An 18902-nucleotide genomic window follows, 5' to 3' on the forward strand; every position below is an offset into this window, starting at 1 on the left:
CATATGACCCATAATGATTGCAAAAATTAAAAGGAAAGTGAAGTTTTTTGTGACCTGAACTTCTTAGAACGTGACTTAGCACAAATAGAGCTGTCCAGAAGTATTAGAAAACCAGATTTGAGGATCTTTGCTCCCAGAGATCCAGGATCATCTCAGATTTGATTGCCTAGCTTCTTCTATATTGACTTTAATGAGTTGGAAGTCATTGCCGAGGGAATATCTTGAATGACTTTTTATCAACTGGCATTATCAATGTCTGTTGTCTAATAGTGAACAGAAATGATTGAGTCATCCCAGTTACAATTTTGAGTCATTCCTCTATGGATAGAATACACTTTATAAGCCTTTGAAAAAATGGCCATCAGAGCGGAGAAGGGGGAGGGTGTGTGTGGTGTGTGTGTATTGCATGCCTCCTGGCCTGAAGGGAAGCAGTCGCCCCACAAAGCCTGTATTAAAGGGATGGTGAAACCCCAGAGTCTGCCCCTGGGTTCAGGCCTTGACGGTTGGCAGCTGGCCTTCAGGGTATAGACTGCCTCATCATTTGGAATTTTCCTCTTGCCTCAATATAATGAGGTCAGTGCCTCAGTGTCTTGGAAATTGAAGCTCCTCTTGCCTGGGATGATTATTGGATGTGCAAACAGTGTTTATTGGGAGGCCTCTTTTGGATTTGGGGCATTAGAAAGGATTTACTGGAGTGTAGATTTTTTGGTGGTGGGGGGGTCTTTTTTGTTTTTAACCTTCAAATCACTACATTATTGAAGGATGGTTTTGTCAGGTTATTTATAAACATGCATTTTATGTAAGTGGAAATCTGTCACGCTGTTATCATATATTTCTAGAAATCTCGATAGAGCCCAGGGTAGCCAAGTAGAAATTTAGCTCACTCAGCTGATTTATGCACAGTTCTGTTGAAACAGTTGAAAAGTAATACTGTAGTAAAGTCTTTTAAATGTGTGCCTGTATGTCTCTTCCTCTCCCTCCCTCCCCCCCACCTCTCTCTTTTTAATAAGGAAAGTTCAGGGTAGCTCATTGTGACATTCTCTCATACTGCTACTGTCAGTTTTAGAAAACCAATGTCCCTAAAATATGAAAGTACTGGAGTGTACTTGAAGGAAGTACTTTAAAGGTTACTAAATCCATTGTGCCAACCTGGTGGTGCTGGGGAAGCAGCTGTAGTTTTGAATCCATTTGGCAGGAGGAATAAAAAGGTTTGGCTTGAATAGCCAAGGCCTTGAACTCATGGTGCTTGCTATATTACACAGACAATATATATGAACTTAAAACTACACGATATATATGAACTGAGACTTTGCCATCAGGAAGACAGAAACCCACAAGTACAGAAACAAAATTGCGTGAGACAATACTTACCTTTATTACATTTGATGCATTCTGATATTTTTCTATTTTATTCTCTATTCCTTATTTCAATTGAAAAAAAAAGTTGGCTATGACCCATTAAAATGATTTCACCGCCCATTAATTGGTTGTGAGCTGAAGTTTAAAAAAATGAGCGTCTAAGCGGCAGTTTTTGTGGGTGGGTGTGCATATTTGAAGGCAAGGACCATGAAGTAATGTTTCCCTATCAGTGGTGTTAATAAGTGTAGCTATAATAAAACATTAACCGTTTAATTAGAATATTTACCATAATAAATGCTGAGGGATTGATTTCTTTGTGAAGAGTGCATTTTGTCTGCTAGGATGAAGTAACTGAGTGTTTGCAATCAGCCCAGACAACGATCCTTACAATCCTTCTTGTTGATGTTAAATGGACTATTGAAATTGCATTTTGTCTGTGTGTCTTGGCTGGTAATGAGCACTGTTTTGTCATCGTTAGGGTTACCAGAACAGCTGTTAACACCCAAAGAATGCCTGAGAACACCCGTTCAGTAGCAAGAAAACAAGGAATATTATAGTTTAACCCTTGTCTGTTCCAAGTGATGCCAGATGCTAGGGGTCCTCGATCAAACTATAGAAAGGAATGTTCTTTTCGTCTTTGGTATTCATTGTTCTTTGCCATTTAGTAAACCGTGCTCTGTATTTACAGTATTTTATATATTCCTCTTTAGAACACATCTCACACTTGAAAACAGGCTCTGTTTAAAAAGACAAAAAACAAAAAAGCCCTGAAAACAAGTGGAACTTCTTTCAATATTAGAAAATCTATTGAATTAACCTAACTAGCTTCATTTTTTAAGTTACCCTTTTGAGGATGTGTAATGTAAGTGACACATGCCTTTCGTGGGGGTGTGAGGTTTACACATTGGTGTTTTTGCTCTCTCTCTTTTCTACCTCGTTGGGTTAGCATCTCCTTGAAGAGCACACCCTTCAGTGTCTCCTAGGCTGCATTGCTTCACTGAGACCATAAACAATTACAGCATAAACTATTACCTTTGGAAATGAAGTCATGCATCTTTCTTAATTGCTGAACCCTTGTAATCCTGAAGGGAGTATATTTAAGTCTGTCCTCACTCACACACTTGCTAACACAAGCAAATGTGCCTGCACGTGTAGGAAAAAAGTGAATCTCAGGGTTTCTTATTTTCTACTAATTATGCATGGAATGTGCAGGAGCAGGAATGCCACAGTAGGAGTCACAATGATAGATTTGGAAAGGACCTTCGAAGTTAGCAAGTACAGAATATTTTTCAGTAGAGGAGGTTGAGTTCCAGAGGAGCTGGGATTTCTCCTTCCTAATAACTTCCTTTCCTTTCATCCCATGGCAGTAGATGGCTGCTAAAATGATCTTTCTGCAGCAAACGTGACATGCTTAAACTTCCTCTGGCAGCTTTCCATGCTTTTAGAATGAAGTTATGATTTCTAGAGGTCATACACAAAGACCTTTGGGGACATACTTTCTGCTTGTCTTGGTAGCTTCTCTCGCCAGATATATCCATTGTGCTTTTAATACTCCAATTCCTGTGTAGTTTTATCTCTTTGACCACTCTGGCTTTATCTCATTTAACATGATATTCTCACTGCCTGGAAGGCACCCTCTACCAAAACAAACAAGTTATCTGATTCAGAGGCTTTCAATTGCTTTTTTTTCCTATGAATCCAGTGATGACTACGTTTTACATCATGACCCTATATATATATATATATATATATAATATATATATATATATAAAAAATCTAAATAATTGTCATGAAACAATTTTTATTCTTTTTCTGTGTGATGTGCTTAACTTTGATATTAACCATTCCTTCTATTTCTTTTTAAAAGATGCCGTTTGTCACCCGCTGAAGAGATTTCACATCCCTCTCTGTGCTGCCAGCTTCCTGCGGGAAGGTTGGAAGCATTTGGGGAATGTTTTTGGTTGCACTAATTAGTGCACCAGGGCACCAGGGATGCCAAGTACCCAATAGTGAGCAAGACTGTCTTGCATAATGAAGAACTGTCCTGCACAAAAGCCAATTGCATCTCTGTTGGGAAATAGTGCCGACATAACGAGTGAGACCAGAGAGATTGAAATAGCAGCTCTCTATAAAGTAATATCTGCCCTTTCCAACTTGGCACCACTTCCCTGCCTTTGGAAGTCTCTCTCTGGTCCCACGTTAGGTTGACCGTCTTCTTCCCTCGCTCTGCCACGCGGATCACAGCACGCACTTAACTGCTTTGTTATTGCAGAGCACCCTTAGGATAAACGCTCTGTCTTCTTTGTCTTTATCTACCTGGGACCCAGCATGCAGTCAGTTGCAAACCTAATAGGTGCTCAGTAAAGAGAGAATGAAGAGGCTTGGCCCAGTGTCCTGCAAGTGGATAGCAGAGGCTGGAAAAACAACCAAAAAACAACAAAAAAGGCAGCAAAACAAAACGCAAAAAACCTGCAGGTTTCCTGACTCTCAAGCCAAGCCAGTGCTGTGCATCACGTTATTTGGTTTTGGGCGAGTCCTTGCAGTCCAGTGCAGTTTTATCTAACACAAACAGGAAAAGAGGATTTCTAGCCACAGGATGAGTTATTTTTTCCTTTGGGAGAAACGTGAAGAGGTAGTATCATATATATACTTATTTATAAAATGCCAATACAAGAATTGACATTTAACTTATTGATACATACAGTAAAATACATACTTTTAGTATACAGTTCTAAGAGTTTTGATAAAGGTATACAATCATGTAACCACCAGTCAAAATCAAGATATATAGAGCATTTCCAGTGGGGCAAACTTTCCCTTTGTAGCCAACCTTTCTCCTAACCCATCCATTTATACTTAGCATTGCTGGGTCATAGTCATAAGTATATGTTTAATTTTATAAGAAACTGCTGAACTGTTTTCCAGAATGATTGTACTGCTAGCAGTGTATGAGAGTTCCAGTTCTTCTATATCCTCACTAGCACTTGTTATTGTCAGATTTTTTTTTTTCATTTTAGCCATTCTAATAGCTGAGTGCTATCTCATTGTGATTTGATTTGCATTTCCCTAATGACTAATGTTGAACATCGTTTTATGTGCTTTTTGCCATTTGTGTGATCTTCTTTGGTGAAGCACCTATTTAAATATTTTTGTCCATTTAAAAATCAGGTTTCTTTTCTTATTGAGTTTTGAGTATTCTTTCTGCGTTATAGATACAAATCCTTTATCCCATAGTGTTTTGCAAATGTTGCCTTCCAGTTTGCTTTGTATTTTTTCATTTTCATAACAGTGGCAATAGAGCTTTGGAAGTTTTTAATGGAAAAATGCTAAAAGGTTCTAAAACAGGGGTTTTAATCCATGAAAGTAGAAGATCATAAAATGAATTAAACATTTTTCTCTCTATCTCCTGTAGCCGAAACTTTTTACTGTATTTTTATTATTTTTTAATATTTGAAGACTATATACTAGGATATTCAAATACCTTAAACAGATAATGACTTTACAAGGTGGTAACTTTTCTTGGCAGTGATTAACATTTATCTTTTAAGTGACAGTATGGTTGTTGTAGCAGTTCTCCTCTTAAGGATCGCAAGGCTTGGAGAATCAAGTTTTGGATCTGTCCGCTGGGAAGCGCTGAGCCTTTGTGCTTGAAACACCAGGGAAGATGCCAGATAGTACGGAGCCAATTTATCCCGCTGCCTAAAATGGGAGTAGAGGTATTTCACATGGCGTCAGAAGGGTGTCCATCATGTTGGATTCTAGCAGTGCAAGAGCATGTAAGGTCAGAAAAATATCTCTAGAGCAAAATCTGACTAAAATGGCATCCATACCATTTTGGCCCCATTTTTGCAGTGTAACTAAAGAGCAGTATCTTTACACATATGTAGCTGTTCTTATTGCTTCCAGAATGCAAGAATGCATTTTAGAAAGGTTAAACTTAATTACACATTGCAACAATGTCTCAAGCAGTAATAAGAATAGAGTGGAGTGATGGATTTTAATTAAAGGAAAGTAAAAAAGAGAACTGTGAATATATCTTTTGATTTAAAAGCTTCACCATCCTAGCACAGTGCCTTGCACCTATGTGGATAATTGGGTGCTTTGTACATATTTGTTAAATGGGTGACAGTATATCTCCTTATCTCTGGAAAAGAGACTTAACTAACCTCTTTTCTTTTTGGCACGGTGACTTCCAGGTGTGACATTCCCCTCCCATGATGTATGGCCTGCCAAAAATAGCATTGAGATATATTAAGTACTTATGCTTTCATTAAAATATATTTTCAGAGAATTTTTTTTCCATTTTGCAAATGAAGCATCTTAGGTGTCAAGAGATATGTTCAGAACGATAGCATTTCATGTTGGCCAAAATACATACCATCCAGAGAAAAAGAACCTGGAATGACACCCATGAAATAGGACAGTGGTTATTTCTGGGTATTGATATTGTGGATGCTTTTCCCTGTATTTCAATTCTTTAAAAACAGTGAACATAGGTTGCTTTGTTATTATAAAATCAGGGAGCAAAAGAGATCACTTGCCCAAAGATTTGGAACCCTGTCAGAAAAGAAATTAAACTCTGCGTAAGCTTTGTCTAGAACTTTGGTGGTGTATGTGTTATTTACACGACTTGTGCATGAGAGAGACATTCCTTTCCAATGTGTTCTACCCAGGGCATTTTTCAAATTTAGTTTTAGTTTTTTTGTTTTTGTTCAGACAGTAGACATCTGTTAATTGGAGAGTGGCCTGAAAATTTTTGGTGGATGACAAGACCCTAGGAAAGTCATTGGAATAGTATTAGTTCTTAATCATTATCAGCATGTGTCTGTTGAGTTTAAGGACATCACCACCACTTTCTGGAGAATATATTAGAGAATGATGTTTTCTCTAGAACCTGTTTGTAATTTATTAAACATAATTTATCAACTTCTCAGACTGCTGGGTAATATTTGACTTACTATTAACATTATGGCAGCAGCAGTGCAGTTTTTTTTTTTTTTTTTTTTTTTTTTTTTTTTTTTTTTTTTTTTTGCGGTATGCGGGCCTCTCACTGTTGTGGCCTCTCCCGTTGCGGAGCACAGGCTCCGGACGCACAGGCTCAGCGGCCATGGCTCACGGGCTTAGTTGCTCCGCGGCATGTGGGATCTTCCCGGACCAGGGCACGAACCCGTGTCTCCTGCATCGGCAGGCGGATTCTCAACCACTGCGCCACCAGGGAAGCCCAGCAGTGCAGTTTTATCTAACACAAATAAGAAGGTTTATTCAAAGTTAGATAGCATGGGTCAATCACAGTATATTAAAATTAAATAATTCCGTGGCAAAAGGCCCAGACCAGCAAGCATGTGGTGGCAGAATCCACAGTGGTACACGCTGGGCCATCAGCAAACAGGTTAGGCTCGCTTTGGGAGCATTTTACAGGGATTTTAAAAGGTACCTTGTTGAAACATGATGTTCCTCTCTACTCTGTAGACACTTTAATATTAATGAATTTTATGAGGGAAAAAAAAGATGAGAGTTTAAGCACTGGGGAGATTTAGCAGTTTCAATTAAACAGTTGCACCATTTCACTGTTAATTTTGAAATCAGTGACTGCTGGTGTTGGAGCATTCACCTTTATTTTCCTCGTGGGGTGATGTGCTTTTGCATTTTTTATCTCTGTTGTAAAACTTGGGGAATATTGCATTGGGTGTGATATGCAGGCGTGTGCCCTGTACCAGTTGGTGTACCTTGAAAGGCCCAACTATAAAGAATTCTGTTAGGGAACCAGTATGTATAGAAAAGATACGTTAAGGCATTTCCCCACTACTAAGCAAAAGCTGTAGGTTCTGTCCCCTGCTTCCTCACTTACCCCACTGGAAGTCCTCCTGATCTTTTTGAAAATGGCTCTTGTCTTTCCTGTCCTTCTAACAATTTCCTCTAAGAATGTAATTTCCTCCCTCCTCCGTCAAGAACTGGGCTTCAACTTTTTTTCTTTCTTTTTTTTTCTTTTCTGTGGTACGCGGGCCTCTCAGTGTTGTGGCCTCTCCCGTTGCGGAGCACAGGCTCCGGACGCGGAGGCTCAGCGGCCATGGCTCACGGGCCCAGCTGCTCCGCGGCATGTGGGATCTTCCCGGACCGGGGCACGAACCCGCGTCGATGCAGGCGGATTCCCAACCACTGCGCCACCAGGGAAGCCCATCAACTTTTTTCTTTTAAAACATAGTACTTGATCTCAAAGAGCTCTTCTATCTTAACAGCTTCGACTCCTGGAGTTCTGGAGTTTAGAATCCAGCTTTGTAGTTAGGAACAACTCCAGGTTCTAGACCTTCTGCACCATTTAGTGTTTCCCCTGTGTAGAAGTGGTTTCTTCTCTGGGACGGAAGGCCACCAAAGGCGGTGAGATTCTTGGCCTGCTGGCTCTCTGTCCACTAGATTCACACGGCTTCCAGGAGCAGCCAAAACACGGAGGATGATGAGATAACACCTGTTACTTATTTAGCTTCTTACATGTGAGGACTTTTTCTGATCTTCACAGCATTCTACAAGGTTTAGTTACTACTTCCTCCATTTATCCAAATGAAGAAGCTAGGACTCAGAAAAGGTGAACAGCTTGCCCAAGATCACAGAGCTAGTGCTGGTGAATCGATAGATCAGCCTTGGTCTCCCAAGCCTGCGCCCTTCCATCCATGCTGGGCTGGCTTCAAGTAAGGCCGTCAGTTCTCTTGAAATCACTCTTCAGAAGTGTTTATGAGTTGGTGGTGCCCTGACCTTGTAAGATTATTTTGTTTTCTATGGTACACTTATTTTCTTCGTAGGAACGCAGGATGGTAGATCTCTGGGTTTAATTACAGATATTCCTGGCAAGATTGTGTTGCTCATAATGAATGTCAAGGCACTGACCTAGAGGTGTTACCTTCTAGCTGAAAATTTTCTTTGCCACTTTTTTACTTATGTATTTTAGTAATTTATAGGCATATGAGCCCAATATATGTGTAATTATTGGCTTAGGACTTCCATTTGTAAATGGTTACAGTTAACTCATCACCCCCAGCATCCTTGCCAGCCTCAAGCTCTCTTGCCGATATTGGTGATGTCAGGTCTGGAATATACTCTTAAGGCTGTCTGTAGGTTGTTTATCACCATTAGTCCTCATTATTTTCAATGAGTACCCACCCACCTTATACTCTGTAACTACATGTTTCCTGAGCTGCTCTGGAGATAACATCTTCCAGGTCCCCCCTCCCTTTCTTTTATTTATTTACTTTTTTATCTTCCTTATTCACAAATGCTTTGTAACTGAGGCCTAGAAAATATGATGGAAAACACCTAGAAAGATAGGACTCTGAGTCTGTGAAATTCAGATCAATTTGGAAACAAGTGTTGTTTCTGAACCTGAAGCTTTGAAACAAAACCTCACCACGTGTTTAACACATATTAGCTTGTAAATATGGAGTCCCACTAATTGCATTTATAACTCACAGCAAAGCTACCTGTTATGTCTTGTTACTCTGAGGGGGAAAAAATGAGAGAGTTATATAGATGTATGCATTTTTAAAAACTGGAATGCAGGGAAGAGTGTGGTATAAATTCTCTCATAATTATGTGTCTTTCTCTGGTGAGGCAGTCAGTCAGTTTTTCTGTTGCTGTGATACTCACCTGAATTCAGGTGTGCCAGACTTAAGAGGAAACAGTATGGAGTGCCTCCTTTTGTAAAGTAATAAATTATGGTTGTCCTTTCTCCTTTTATTGGAATGACTAAAGAACACCAAAATTGTGTGGTGTTTTACAGAATCACTGCTTACTCATTATTATTTTGCTTTTCAACGTGAGTAAAAGTTTTGTTGTATTCTTAAGAGTGAATTTATTGGTTAAGGTGAAATGTGCTCCAGTGGGAATGACTCAGTAGTTTTGTAATGGCAAACTAGTAGTCTTCATATTTTGCGTTATGGTAAATTTTTCAGAAACATGCCTTTTCCATCAATTGAACCTCATATATCTTCATCAGGGAGGATGAGCCCCTCCATGAAAACTACCCCCAAAAAGAAAAAATTAATGAATCACAGAAGTATATAATGTCAGGCCAGGAAGTCCCCCCAATCAATCAGTTCAACTCCCCCATTTTACAGATCAGCAAACTGAGGCCCAGGATGAAACAATATTCCATCTGACCCCTATTTGGGTGCTATTTCTCTCATACCTTGCTCCAGTGTTTATGAAAAATGAAGGGTTCCCCCTCCCCCTTCTCCAGGGATAATGATAGCTGATTAAATTAGTATCAGGGCCTGCATTTAAAAATAATAATTCCTTGAAAAGTATATTAATTTTGTTTTTCTTACAAGTTATCTTTAGTAGAATTTGAGTTGTTTTTAATGATAGACAATTTTGGAATGCATGTGAATCCGTATGGTCTTGGGATTCGTCTCCAGAGAATTTTCAGAACTTTGTTTCTTCAATGGCTAAAGCTATTTATAGTTCTTTTTTTTTACTCATCAAGCAGAAGCGCTCTTCCTGAGATTCACTGATGATTGCGCCAAGGTCTTGGAGGCAGTATCCCTCTCTCTTTTTAACCTTGGTAGGACTCAGGGTTTGCTTTATGTCTTAACTACACTGGAGCAAAGTAGCAGGATTCAAATGATATTTTAGAAGACTCAGAGTTTGGAGTTAAGATCTTGGACTGTGGAGCTCACATTTCCTGTTACACCACTTGTTGGTGGCCTCAGGGAGGTTACTTTGCCCCAGTAAGCCTTGGTTTCCCCAATCGTAAAGTGAGATTTGATATGCAGTCTTATCCCATGATCAGTATTCTCAACATGTTAGCTGCTGCTGCTGTTTTTGCAACTGCCATTCTTATTATTCCCAAGCCAAGAAGTTTTCCAAACCTGCCTTGGGAAAGGCTAGTAAGAAGAGATGCAAGTACCATTTCTCAATGTTCGTGAGAGGAAAGGTGGGGAGGAGGGACTCACTCACTTACCTTGATACTCAAGGTATCAAGGTGTCCTTTTAAAGGAGATTTTTACCTGACCAAAGTAGTGAAAAGAACAGTGGTATTGTTGTCGGCTGGTTTTTGTGTGCTTGATGTCTCTTCCACCTCCTTAGACTATTATGTCTAATCCAGTTGTGGGAAAGTCGCACGTGTGAATTTTCATGGTGGTTTCTAGAAAGGAGAGACCTGTGGGCTGAGCCAGAGAATTTAACAGCAAATAAAAGGCAGAGGCATCTGGGTAAGGCAGGCAACCCAGAGCCTGCGGGGGCTGTCTCTGGTGAGGCTGCCTTCAGCTGCCTTTCCCAGTGTCCAGATTAAGTAGAGTGTGGAAGGAGAAAGCCAGTTCAAAAGGCAGCTGCCAGGGAAGAAGGAAATGGTTAATAAAGAATTTTTTTCAGCTGCTTGAACTAGTTAATTGTCAAGTGATATCGTCGAGTGAGTACCCTCCTCACTGCTGCCTCTTTAAGGAAAAACTGGAAATGGACCGCATACCTGTCATGTATGCACTTGTTTGCAGCCTGCATCTGTTCATAGGCTAAAAATGAAATCTACTTACAGCTATTACCTGGAGGACTTTTATAGGTTTTGCAGAAAATACGACTGGGGTACAGTTAGGACCTGTTTTATTATCCCTGACAGTGGCTTAAGAAGCCACCCGTACTTGCAGATCTCTTTTATCAAGTTCTGGGTATTCATTTGTTTATTTTTATCAGGTACAGCACTTTGAATACCAGAGCAATGAAAAGCCACACCGGCTCACTCATTGTAGGTCTTTGGAGACATTTTTTTCCAAGAATACTTAAAGGGTGAAAACCCAGATCTGGGTATGTTATAAATGATGGGACGTAATTTATAATAAAAGATTTAACTTTTCTGTTTTCTGAGCATTGCATTCTGAAGCTAAATTATGCCTATTCCTATGTCTGTCTTCTATGCTCATGTTTCTTGCTTCTTTACAAAATTTCAGCACCTAATTATTTTTCTGTTGACTTAAGTGCTTTAAGTCTAATATCACTTATTAACAACCTTCTTAACTTTGTTTTCCAGGGATATCAGCATGAACAACATTACTCAGTTACCAGAAGATGCATTTAAGAACTTCCCTTTTCTAGAGGAGCTGTAAGTATTCTCTCGAGAAATGTTTTTTGTTTATTTGTTTGTTTCTCCTGTTCTCTTTGGGAGCTCTTATGACAGAGATAGTCTACAGTTTCTCAGGGGGCACTCAGAGAGCTTGGTTCAGTGGCCTTTGTACAGAGAAAATCATATGTTTGGGGGCAAAACAAATTTGAGTTTTTAAGAAGTATGATTGCTGAAGTTATTTTTGAAAGCCAGAACGAAAAATGCTACTTCCATAGGACTTTTTTGCCGCAATTATTATGACCGTGAATGCTGCAGTGACACAGGTTAATTACAGTGTTATCCCAAGATAACAAGGCTGCAGTGTAATTACCATGGTTGCCACAGGAGTTGCTGTGTGGATAACAGAACCATAAAGAATAATCCAAAGTATTTCAGGGTCATGATGCGGCAGACAACCTCTACGTGAATGAGCAGAAAACTGTCTCTTTGGACATTGGCAGGTGGTCTTGGGGGTTGAGATGAGGACATGGAGCATCTTACGGGTCTCTGAGAACACCTTTAACATTAAGGCTGTTTCCGAACTTGGCAGTGACATCTCACTGCCAATTTAACAGTTTCCAAAATTGGAAATTTAACATTTTAAAATTTCCAGTTTAGGGCTTCCCTGGTGGCGCAGTGGTTGAGAATCCGCCTGCCAATGCAGGAGACACGGGTTCGTGCCCTGGTCCGGGAAGATCCCACATGCCGCGGAGCAACTAAGCCCGTGAGCCATGGCCGCTGAGCCTGTGCGTCCGGAGCCTGTGCTCCGCAACGGGAGAGGCCACAACAGTGAGAGGCCCGCGTACCGAAAAAAAAAAAAAAAAAAAAATTTCCAGTTTAACAGTTTACATGGGGGAAAATTTCTTTCTACCTGTTATAACCTCTATTTTGTTTTGCTCTCCACACTTATTTGAAGTTCATCATCAAAATAAGCACTTTTAGATTTTATAGGAATTAGGAACGATAGATTTTAAGGATCCAGGTTAAAAAAATAAGAGCAGAATTGACTCAAGTTAAATGGAGGCTTTTAAAAACGGCTAAGCCAGTGGGTTATGTAATATGTAGAGGCAAGAAGGTGACAGTTTGATGGTAAGAACATCAAAGAGCTATGGCCCTGAAGGAATCTAAATTCATATTAGGGATTGTCCCCTACAGCCAGCTGTTGAGTATTAGATCCAAGTCAGTGACTGTCTCCTATCTTAACTCAGGCCCCTCCCCGCACGTGGGGAACAGGAATCAAATGTAAGGCAAGCAGGTTGTGCTTGCGGCTTCTGACAAGAGTATTGAAACAGCAGTTAAAGATTTAGTGAAGTTAAGTTTTTCTTCCCACACTGCTTAGTTGAACATAATGTTCCCACAGAAAAAATTGGACGGAGATTATTTGCCACTTCCAAGCTTGTGAACTGGGTCAAGTTAGTTAACCTCCCTCTGTTCAGTTTCTTTGTCTTTAAGGTGCAGATAAGACAGAATGAATTAAATAGATGTTAAATACTTAGGACAGTGCATGAAGCAGAGTGTTATGTAAATGCTGGCTGGTATTTACCTCACTATTTTAAAAGTGCCTAAAGGGGAAACAAAGCTGCAGCCTATATACCAACTGTTGCCATTGGTACAAGGTTTAAATGTATGTTTTTACTTTATTTTTTTCTTGAGTGAACATTAATTCTTTTGTAAGAAATAGCTCTTCAGTTTTAATTAAACATTTAAATTCAGTGAAAAAGCAGTGAACTATGTATTTGAATCCCTCACTTCCCACCCACCCAATCAAGCTCTAGGATGCTTCACCTATTTCTTTTCATTTCATGTACAGTTTTAGACTTTAGGATTAGTCTCCCTTTACAGAAGTAATTATACAGCGAAAGGCCATTAATGAGCAGTTGTTCAGCCGTTGTGTCACCACCAGGGATGTGAGATGCACCGGGTGGGAAACGGAGAAGCCCTCCTTGCTCTGGGTGGGCGGTGTGTGCCCACCAGTTTGTCGATGACTTTGGTTGCCCCCCAGCGCACTCGGAGGGATATGGTAGTGGGTGCCTGGATGCGGAGTCTGCCCTGGTTAATCTCTGCTTTGTGAAGTTCGCATCTTGGATTTCTTAAAATCTCAAATGACCGAGCATATGTCAAGCTCATGAATTATGTCAACCGAGAGTTTTAATTGGAACCAAATTGGATTTGACTGCTAGTCCTTTGTAGGAGGTCATGTTCTCTCTGCCTTCTGCTCATGGCAGTGAGGAAGCCCGTCAAATCAAGTCTGTACAGCTTCTCCAAGTACTGTATGGGATTTCAAAAACGAATTCAGTCAGAAGAGTTGATGGTTAATTTTACAGAATTCTTCAGAATAGTCTTTAATATGCTGGGAATACTTAAGGCATTCAAGGGAATTTCTTTTCTATGTTAATAGAATCAGGGTAAAAAGCCCATGTTTTTTCTTTATAAAACACTGCAGTTGAATTCGACATTCCAAAATGATGCTGCATGAGTATTGTAATATTTCATAAACAGCGTCACCCTTTGTCCAGAAGTCATCTGGAAGTCATTTAAGCGTGATTGTGAAGCTAAAAATGCCCTGAGCAGAAATGAGTGATTTACTGAGGACTTTTTTTTTTTCCCCTCATGATAGTTAATAAGGTGCGCTTTACAAGATGTGACTGGTTTGGCCGAATTTTATATGATAATCCAGAATGCTGGGAATATTGGGTGGAATCACTTTCCAACTTAATAAGTGTTTATAGATACTTACACGTTCACTTATTCTTTCGACAAACACTGAATCCTGCTCTGTGCCAGGTCCTGTGGTCGGTACCAGGGATACCGAGACAAGTAAGTGTGGTGTTTGTCCTTGGAGCTGACAGTTTGTCCAGAGCTGTGCTATAGCCACAGGTGCTTATTTAAATCTAGATTTACGAAAATTAAAATTAAAATAAAAACCCAGTTCTTTAGTTGAATTAGCCATCTTTCACGTGCTCAGAAACCACCTGTGGCTAGTGGCTATTGTGATAGGCAGCGTGGATATAGAAAGTTTCCATCATTGCAGAAAGTTCAGTTGGATAACATGGGTCCAGAGGAAGAGGTGGAACCAACACTTGGTGCGACATGGTAAAGACTGTCCAACAAGTGAATGCTGGGTCAGCAGAAGCCTGAAATAACCTGTTTACTTGATACTGGAGGATTTGGGAAAAGCTTTCCAGAATAGCTTCAGCTGAGTCTTGAAGGACACGTGGGAATTAGCCAGGTGAGGATGGGTAGTGAGGGAGCTCCAGGAAGAACCTTACAGCATGCGCAAAGACATGGAGGTAGACATTTCAGAAGTGTTAGGACACTTAGGAAGTGTTAGGAGGTTGATAGATATTCCAGTTGAAATACAGAGAAATGTGAAATACTGAAAGGTAGAGAAATGTTAGGAGATGTGGCCAGATCATCAGGGGACTTTTTAAGCTAAGGAGTCTAGACTTTATCCTGAAGGAGTTGAATTGGATATGAGGGTGAGCGATAGATAGGGAGGCGACTAGGATTCTTTGTCCTGAATGACTAGATGCCATTCACTGATTTTTTTTTTCCCCCCTTCTTTCTCTGGGTATCGAAAAACATAGGGTCGCCCTGAATTCAGTCCATAAAATGTCTGAAATCTTGGGACAGTCTCTTGATGTTCACACCTCAGTTTCCTACTCTTTAAAATGGGACTCTTCACAGTAGTATTGTAAAGGGAAGAGGGGATTATTTACCTAAATGTGCTTTGTGACCATGAAGTGCTACACGGACATGAGTGATGTAAATTTCACTAATCCCCTTAAACATTGCAGTCTTTCTTGAAGTATTTGGGGGAGAGGTTGTTTTGTCTGGAGATGGGAGTTGGAGTGGGCCGATGCCGATATAGGTTTCCGTTAGCGACGTGAAAGGAAAGGCAGAATTTTTGGAAAATATTAATTTAGCATCCACAGGATTGGTTGTCTGATGTGATGCTGCCACAACTATTTTTGGCTCTCCTTGGGACCTGTCGGGGCATTGGTAGCCATTTAGGCAATGGCTGAAATGTGGAGTTGTGAAATTGATTTAATTAGAAACAGCAGAAGGAATATACAAGTACTTTTCTGTAGGCTCCCACGGAGAAATCCATGGATGTTACTTTGAGCTTAGATGTTGCAACAGCAGTGGAAACCGTTGCCAGCTTTGGCACTTGCACAGTTATTGTTTAATACATACTATAAGACTGGGCTAGTTCTATCCATTTCAAAATGTACTTTGACTTTGGAGCTCTTTGCAATGCTAAAGTGAAAATTAGGTCTCTGAGTACTTGTTTTTTTGGTGCGTAGGACAATTAATTCTAAGTAGAGGCATTACTTTACAGAAGAGGACTAGTAAGTAATTTGAACAGGGAGATAAAGAGTGGGTCAAAACTAAAAATTTTAAATACTTTAATTTAGCCAATACTTACATATAAGACTGTATACACACACATACATGCACACAATATTCAATGTGTGTACATGTTTTTCTGAGCCATTTGAAAGTAAGTTGTAATCATAATTTTCCTTTACCTCTAAATAGTGCATTGTTTATTCCAAAAACACAAGGACGTTTGCTTAAATAATTGCAGTACTGTCGTCAAACTCAGAAAACAAGCATTGATATGTATTATCTGGTCTGTAATTCTTATTCAGATTTGATAGCTGTTCCACTAATATTCTTTATAGCAAAAAAAAAAAAAATTCTGGTTCAGGATACAATTTAGAACCACAAGTTGCACCTGGTTGCTGTCGTGCTAATCCATTTTGAATTTCTAAAACTATGTTTTGTGGTCTCTGAGTTACTGCCTATAATTAAAATTGGTCAAGCCTGGCAAAGGGAAATTATTTTAGGGTTCAATAGAAATAATAATGGCAGCCAACATTTATTGAGAGTTTATTATGTACTAAAAACTTAGTGCATACTATCTGGTTTAATGTTCACAAGATCCCTGTCCCGATGAGGTAGATAAAATTTATCATCACCCTAATTTATAGATGAGGACATGGAGGTTTTAGAGAGGTGAAAAACTCCCTGGGTCATATAGTAAATAGCAGAGCCAGGAGTTGAATACATGGTGATCTGATTCAAGTCTTTCCTCTTAATTTCTAAGCTATGATACTGCCTCAAGAGGCACAGGATTGGAAGGAAGCTTAAGAGGACATCTATTTACTATCGTCTACAATTCTAAGTATGTCCACAGCAAACCATCAAAGGTGGTTGGCTGCCCAACATTTCCCTTAGTAATAAGTTCATTGAACAAAACACTCGTTAACAAGGTCTTCCTAGAATGAGGTTTTCTGGTCTAGCCACACCATCTTATAGATGAGAATATCAAGGCTCAGAAGTAGATGAGTGACTTGTTCCAAGTGCCGCAGTGAGTTTGTATCTGAGCCAGAATTAGACCTACCTAGTTCAGTGCCATGTCCACAATATCCTGTCACCTTTCATATCTCTGAGATGTACAAGTAGTCTCAAATAGTCTTACTGGGTTGTTTAGAGTTCTAGAAAATAGCTGACGATTGTTCTCTTCCAGTACTTACAAGGCATTTCCTTTGCTTCCAAACTAACGTTTGACTTGCTTTTACTCCTTTGATGAAGCCTTCTCAGATAAGTTTTATCAACTGCAATAATTTCCCCCAAAAGGCAAGAGAGTTCCTCAGTCACTCCAGTGATATTTGACAGTTAAAAATATTACATTCTTTGAAGCATTCTCTTGTCCCACTTTTTAGTGCTCTAATAGGATGACTTGGTAGCGATGATCCCTACACTTGCTGTTGGGAAGTACATAATCATCTCACAGAGGAGTATCAATGCTCTGATTCATACATTCCCTGTGTGTCATGTGGAGAGCTCTCAGATTAGGTTATAAGGACGAAAAGAGAAATGGAGGGACCTTGTACTAATTGGCCCTACTGTGTACCAGATAGGCCCTCCTAGAACAACCATTGTTTTGTTTTAACTCATAAAACTCTGTAAGCTATATTTATTCCCATTTTGCTGATGAGGAAGCTGAGTTTTTCCTCAGAGAGGTTGAGTAACTTTCCCAAGGTCACACAGCATGTTAGTAATGGGCCTGGTAGATGTGGAAAGGATGAGGAAAGACTTATTAGACAATCCATTGCTTCACCAAACTTGTGTTAGGTAAAGCGCTATGTGCAGTGTTGAATTAAACTGGGATTCTTGCCTTCGAGAGATGAATGAATGGTGTTGTTACAGGAGTTCAAAGGAGAAGGGAAATAACTTCTGGCAAAAAAGATTAAGGAAGGCTTCATCAGAGAGCTGGCATTTCTGGAGAGCCTCGAAGGATAGTAGGAGTTATTCATGAGGAGATGTGGAAAAAGGAGGATGAGCAAAGATATGGCGACAGACTGGGACAGGGAGGAGGAATGCTGTGGTTTGAGTTTAGGGCTGAATTCCTGAAAGGAAATTATGGGAAAGAAACCTTGAAAGGAGTTCAGGGCCAGGCTGAGGACCTTTTTTGGCAGGCTCGTGGAGGAGTGTCAAGTTTTGAGTGGCTATGGAAGTTTTTTGAGCTAGGAAATGACTTGATCAGATGTGACCTTCCATCAGTATAATCTCATAGCAGAGGTTAGGATGCCTGGGATTGAGAGAGTGTAGGAGACAGATGAAGATGATAATGGCAATAGTCCAGGTGAGACTTGTGAGACTCTGAACTAGGGTAGATGAGAGGCAGTGAGAGAGAGGAGGTAACTCAGCCAAAGATGTTATGGGAATAGAAGCAAGAAGACATCTCAGCTGGGATGACAGGGGGTGTCGTCGATAACACTTCATTTTTAGATTACCAGGAGTCTGGTGGTGCTTTGACAAAATGAAAGACCATGCAGAAAGAGAAACTGTTTCGGAAGAGAAGACAGCCTATGCAGTTTTTGAACATACATCTTGAATTTAGGTGAGAGGTGGGTAGGGGTGTCTGGAAATATAGGTGTGGAGTTGAGACTAGAGATTTATGGGTGTGGATTATAGAATGGAGTTTCATGGGTATAGATTTTAGAGTCTTTTAGTTTGGGGGGATTACTGGAAACATTAGGTTGAAAGAACTTGCCAAGGGAGAGAGGGTAGAAGGAAAAGGAAGGAGGCCAAAGACAACTTGTTGGGAAACACTTGAATCAGGGTGTGGGAAGAAGACTGAGTGCCAGAGGAGTAGGAGAACTAGGGCAGAACTGTGCCCGGGGAGCTGCAGGAGGGGAGGTTTTTCACAAGAAATGAAGGATCAACACTGACATGCTAGAGAAAGGTGCCCACAGCCAGATTATGAGAAAAGGCCTTGAATTTAAGTTTTTTTTTTTTTTTTTTTCTTGCGGTACGCGGGCCTCTCACTGCTGTGGCCTCTCCCGTTGCGGAGCACAGGCTCCGGACGCGCAGGCTCAGCGGCCATGGCTCACGGGCCCAACCGCTCCGCGGCATGTGGGATCCTCCCGGACCGGGGCACGAACCCACG

At 40.3% G+C, this 18902-nt stretch overlaps 1 protein-coding gene across 1 annotated transcript in view; it reads left to right on the top strand.

Annotated features, from left to right (window-relative positions):
* LGR4 (leucine rich repeat containing G protein-coupled receptor 4) overlaps positions 1-18902 on the top strand; it is a 97494-nt gene that overhangs the window by 40607 nt on the left and 37985 nt on the right. Inside the window, exon 2 of the mRNA XM_059070748.2 lies at positions 11369-11440. Within this exon, the coding sequence (XP_058926731.1) occupies positions 11369-11440 (72 nt within the window). The remainder of the gene's footprint in view (positions 1-11368; positions 11441-18902) is intronic.

This window comes from Kogia breviceps, chromosome 7 (assembly GCF_026419965.1).
Source record: "Kogia breviceps isolate mKogBre1 chromosome 7, mKogBre1 haplotype 1, whole genome shotgun sequence".
In the NCBI taxonomy this organism is placed as follows: Eukaryota; Metazoa; Chordata; class Mammalia; order Artiodactyla; family Physeteridae; genus Kogia; species Kogia breviceps.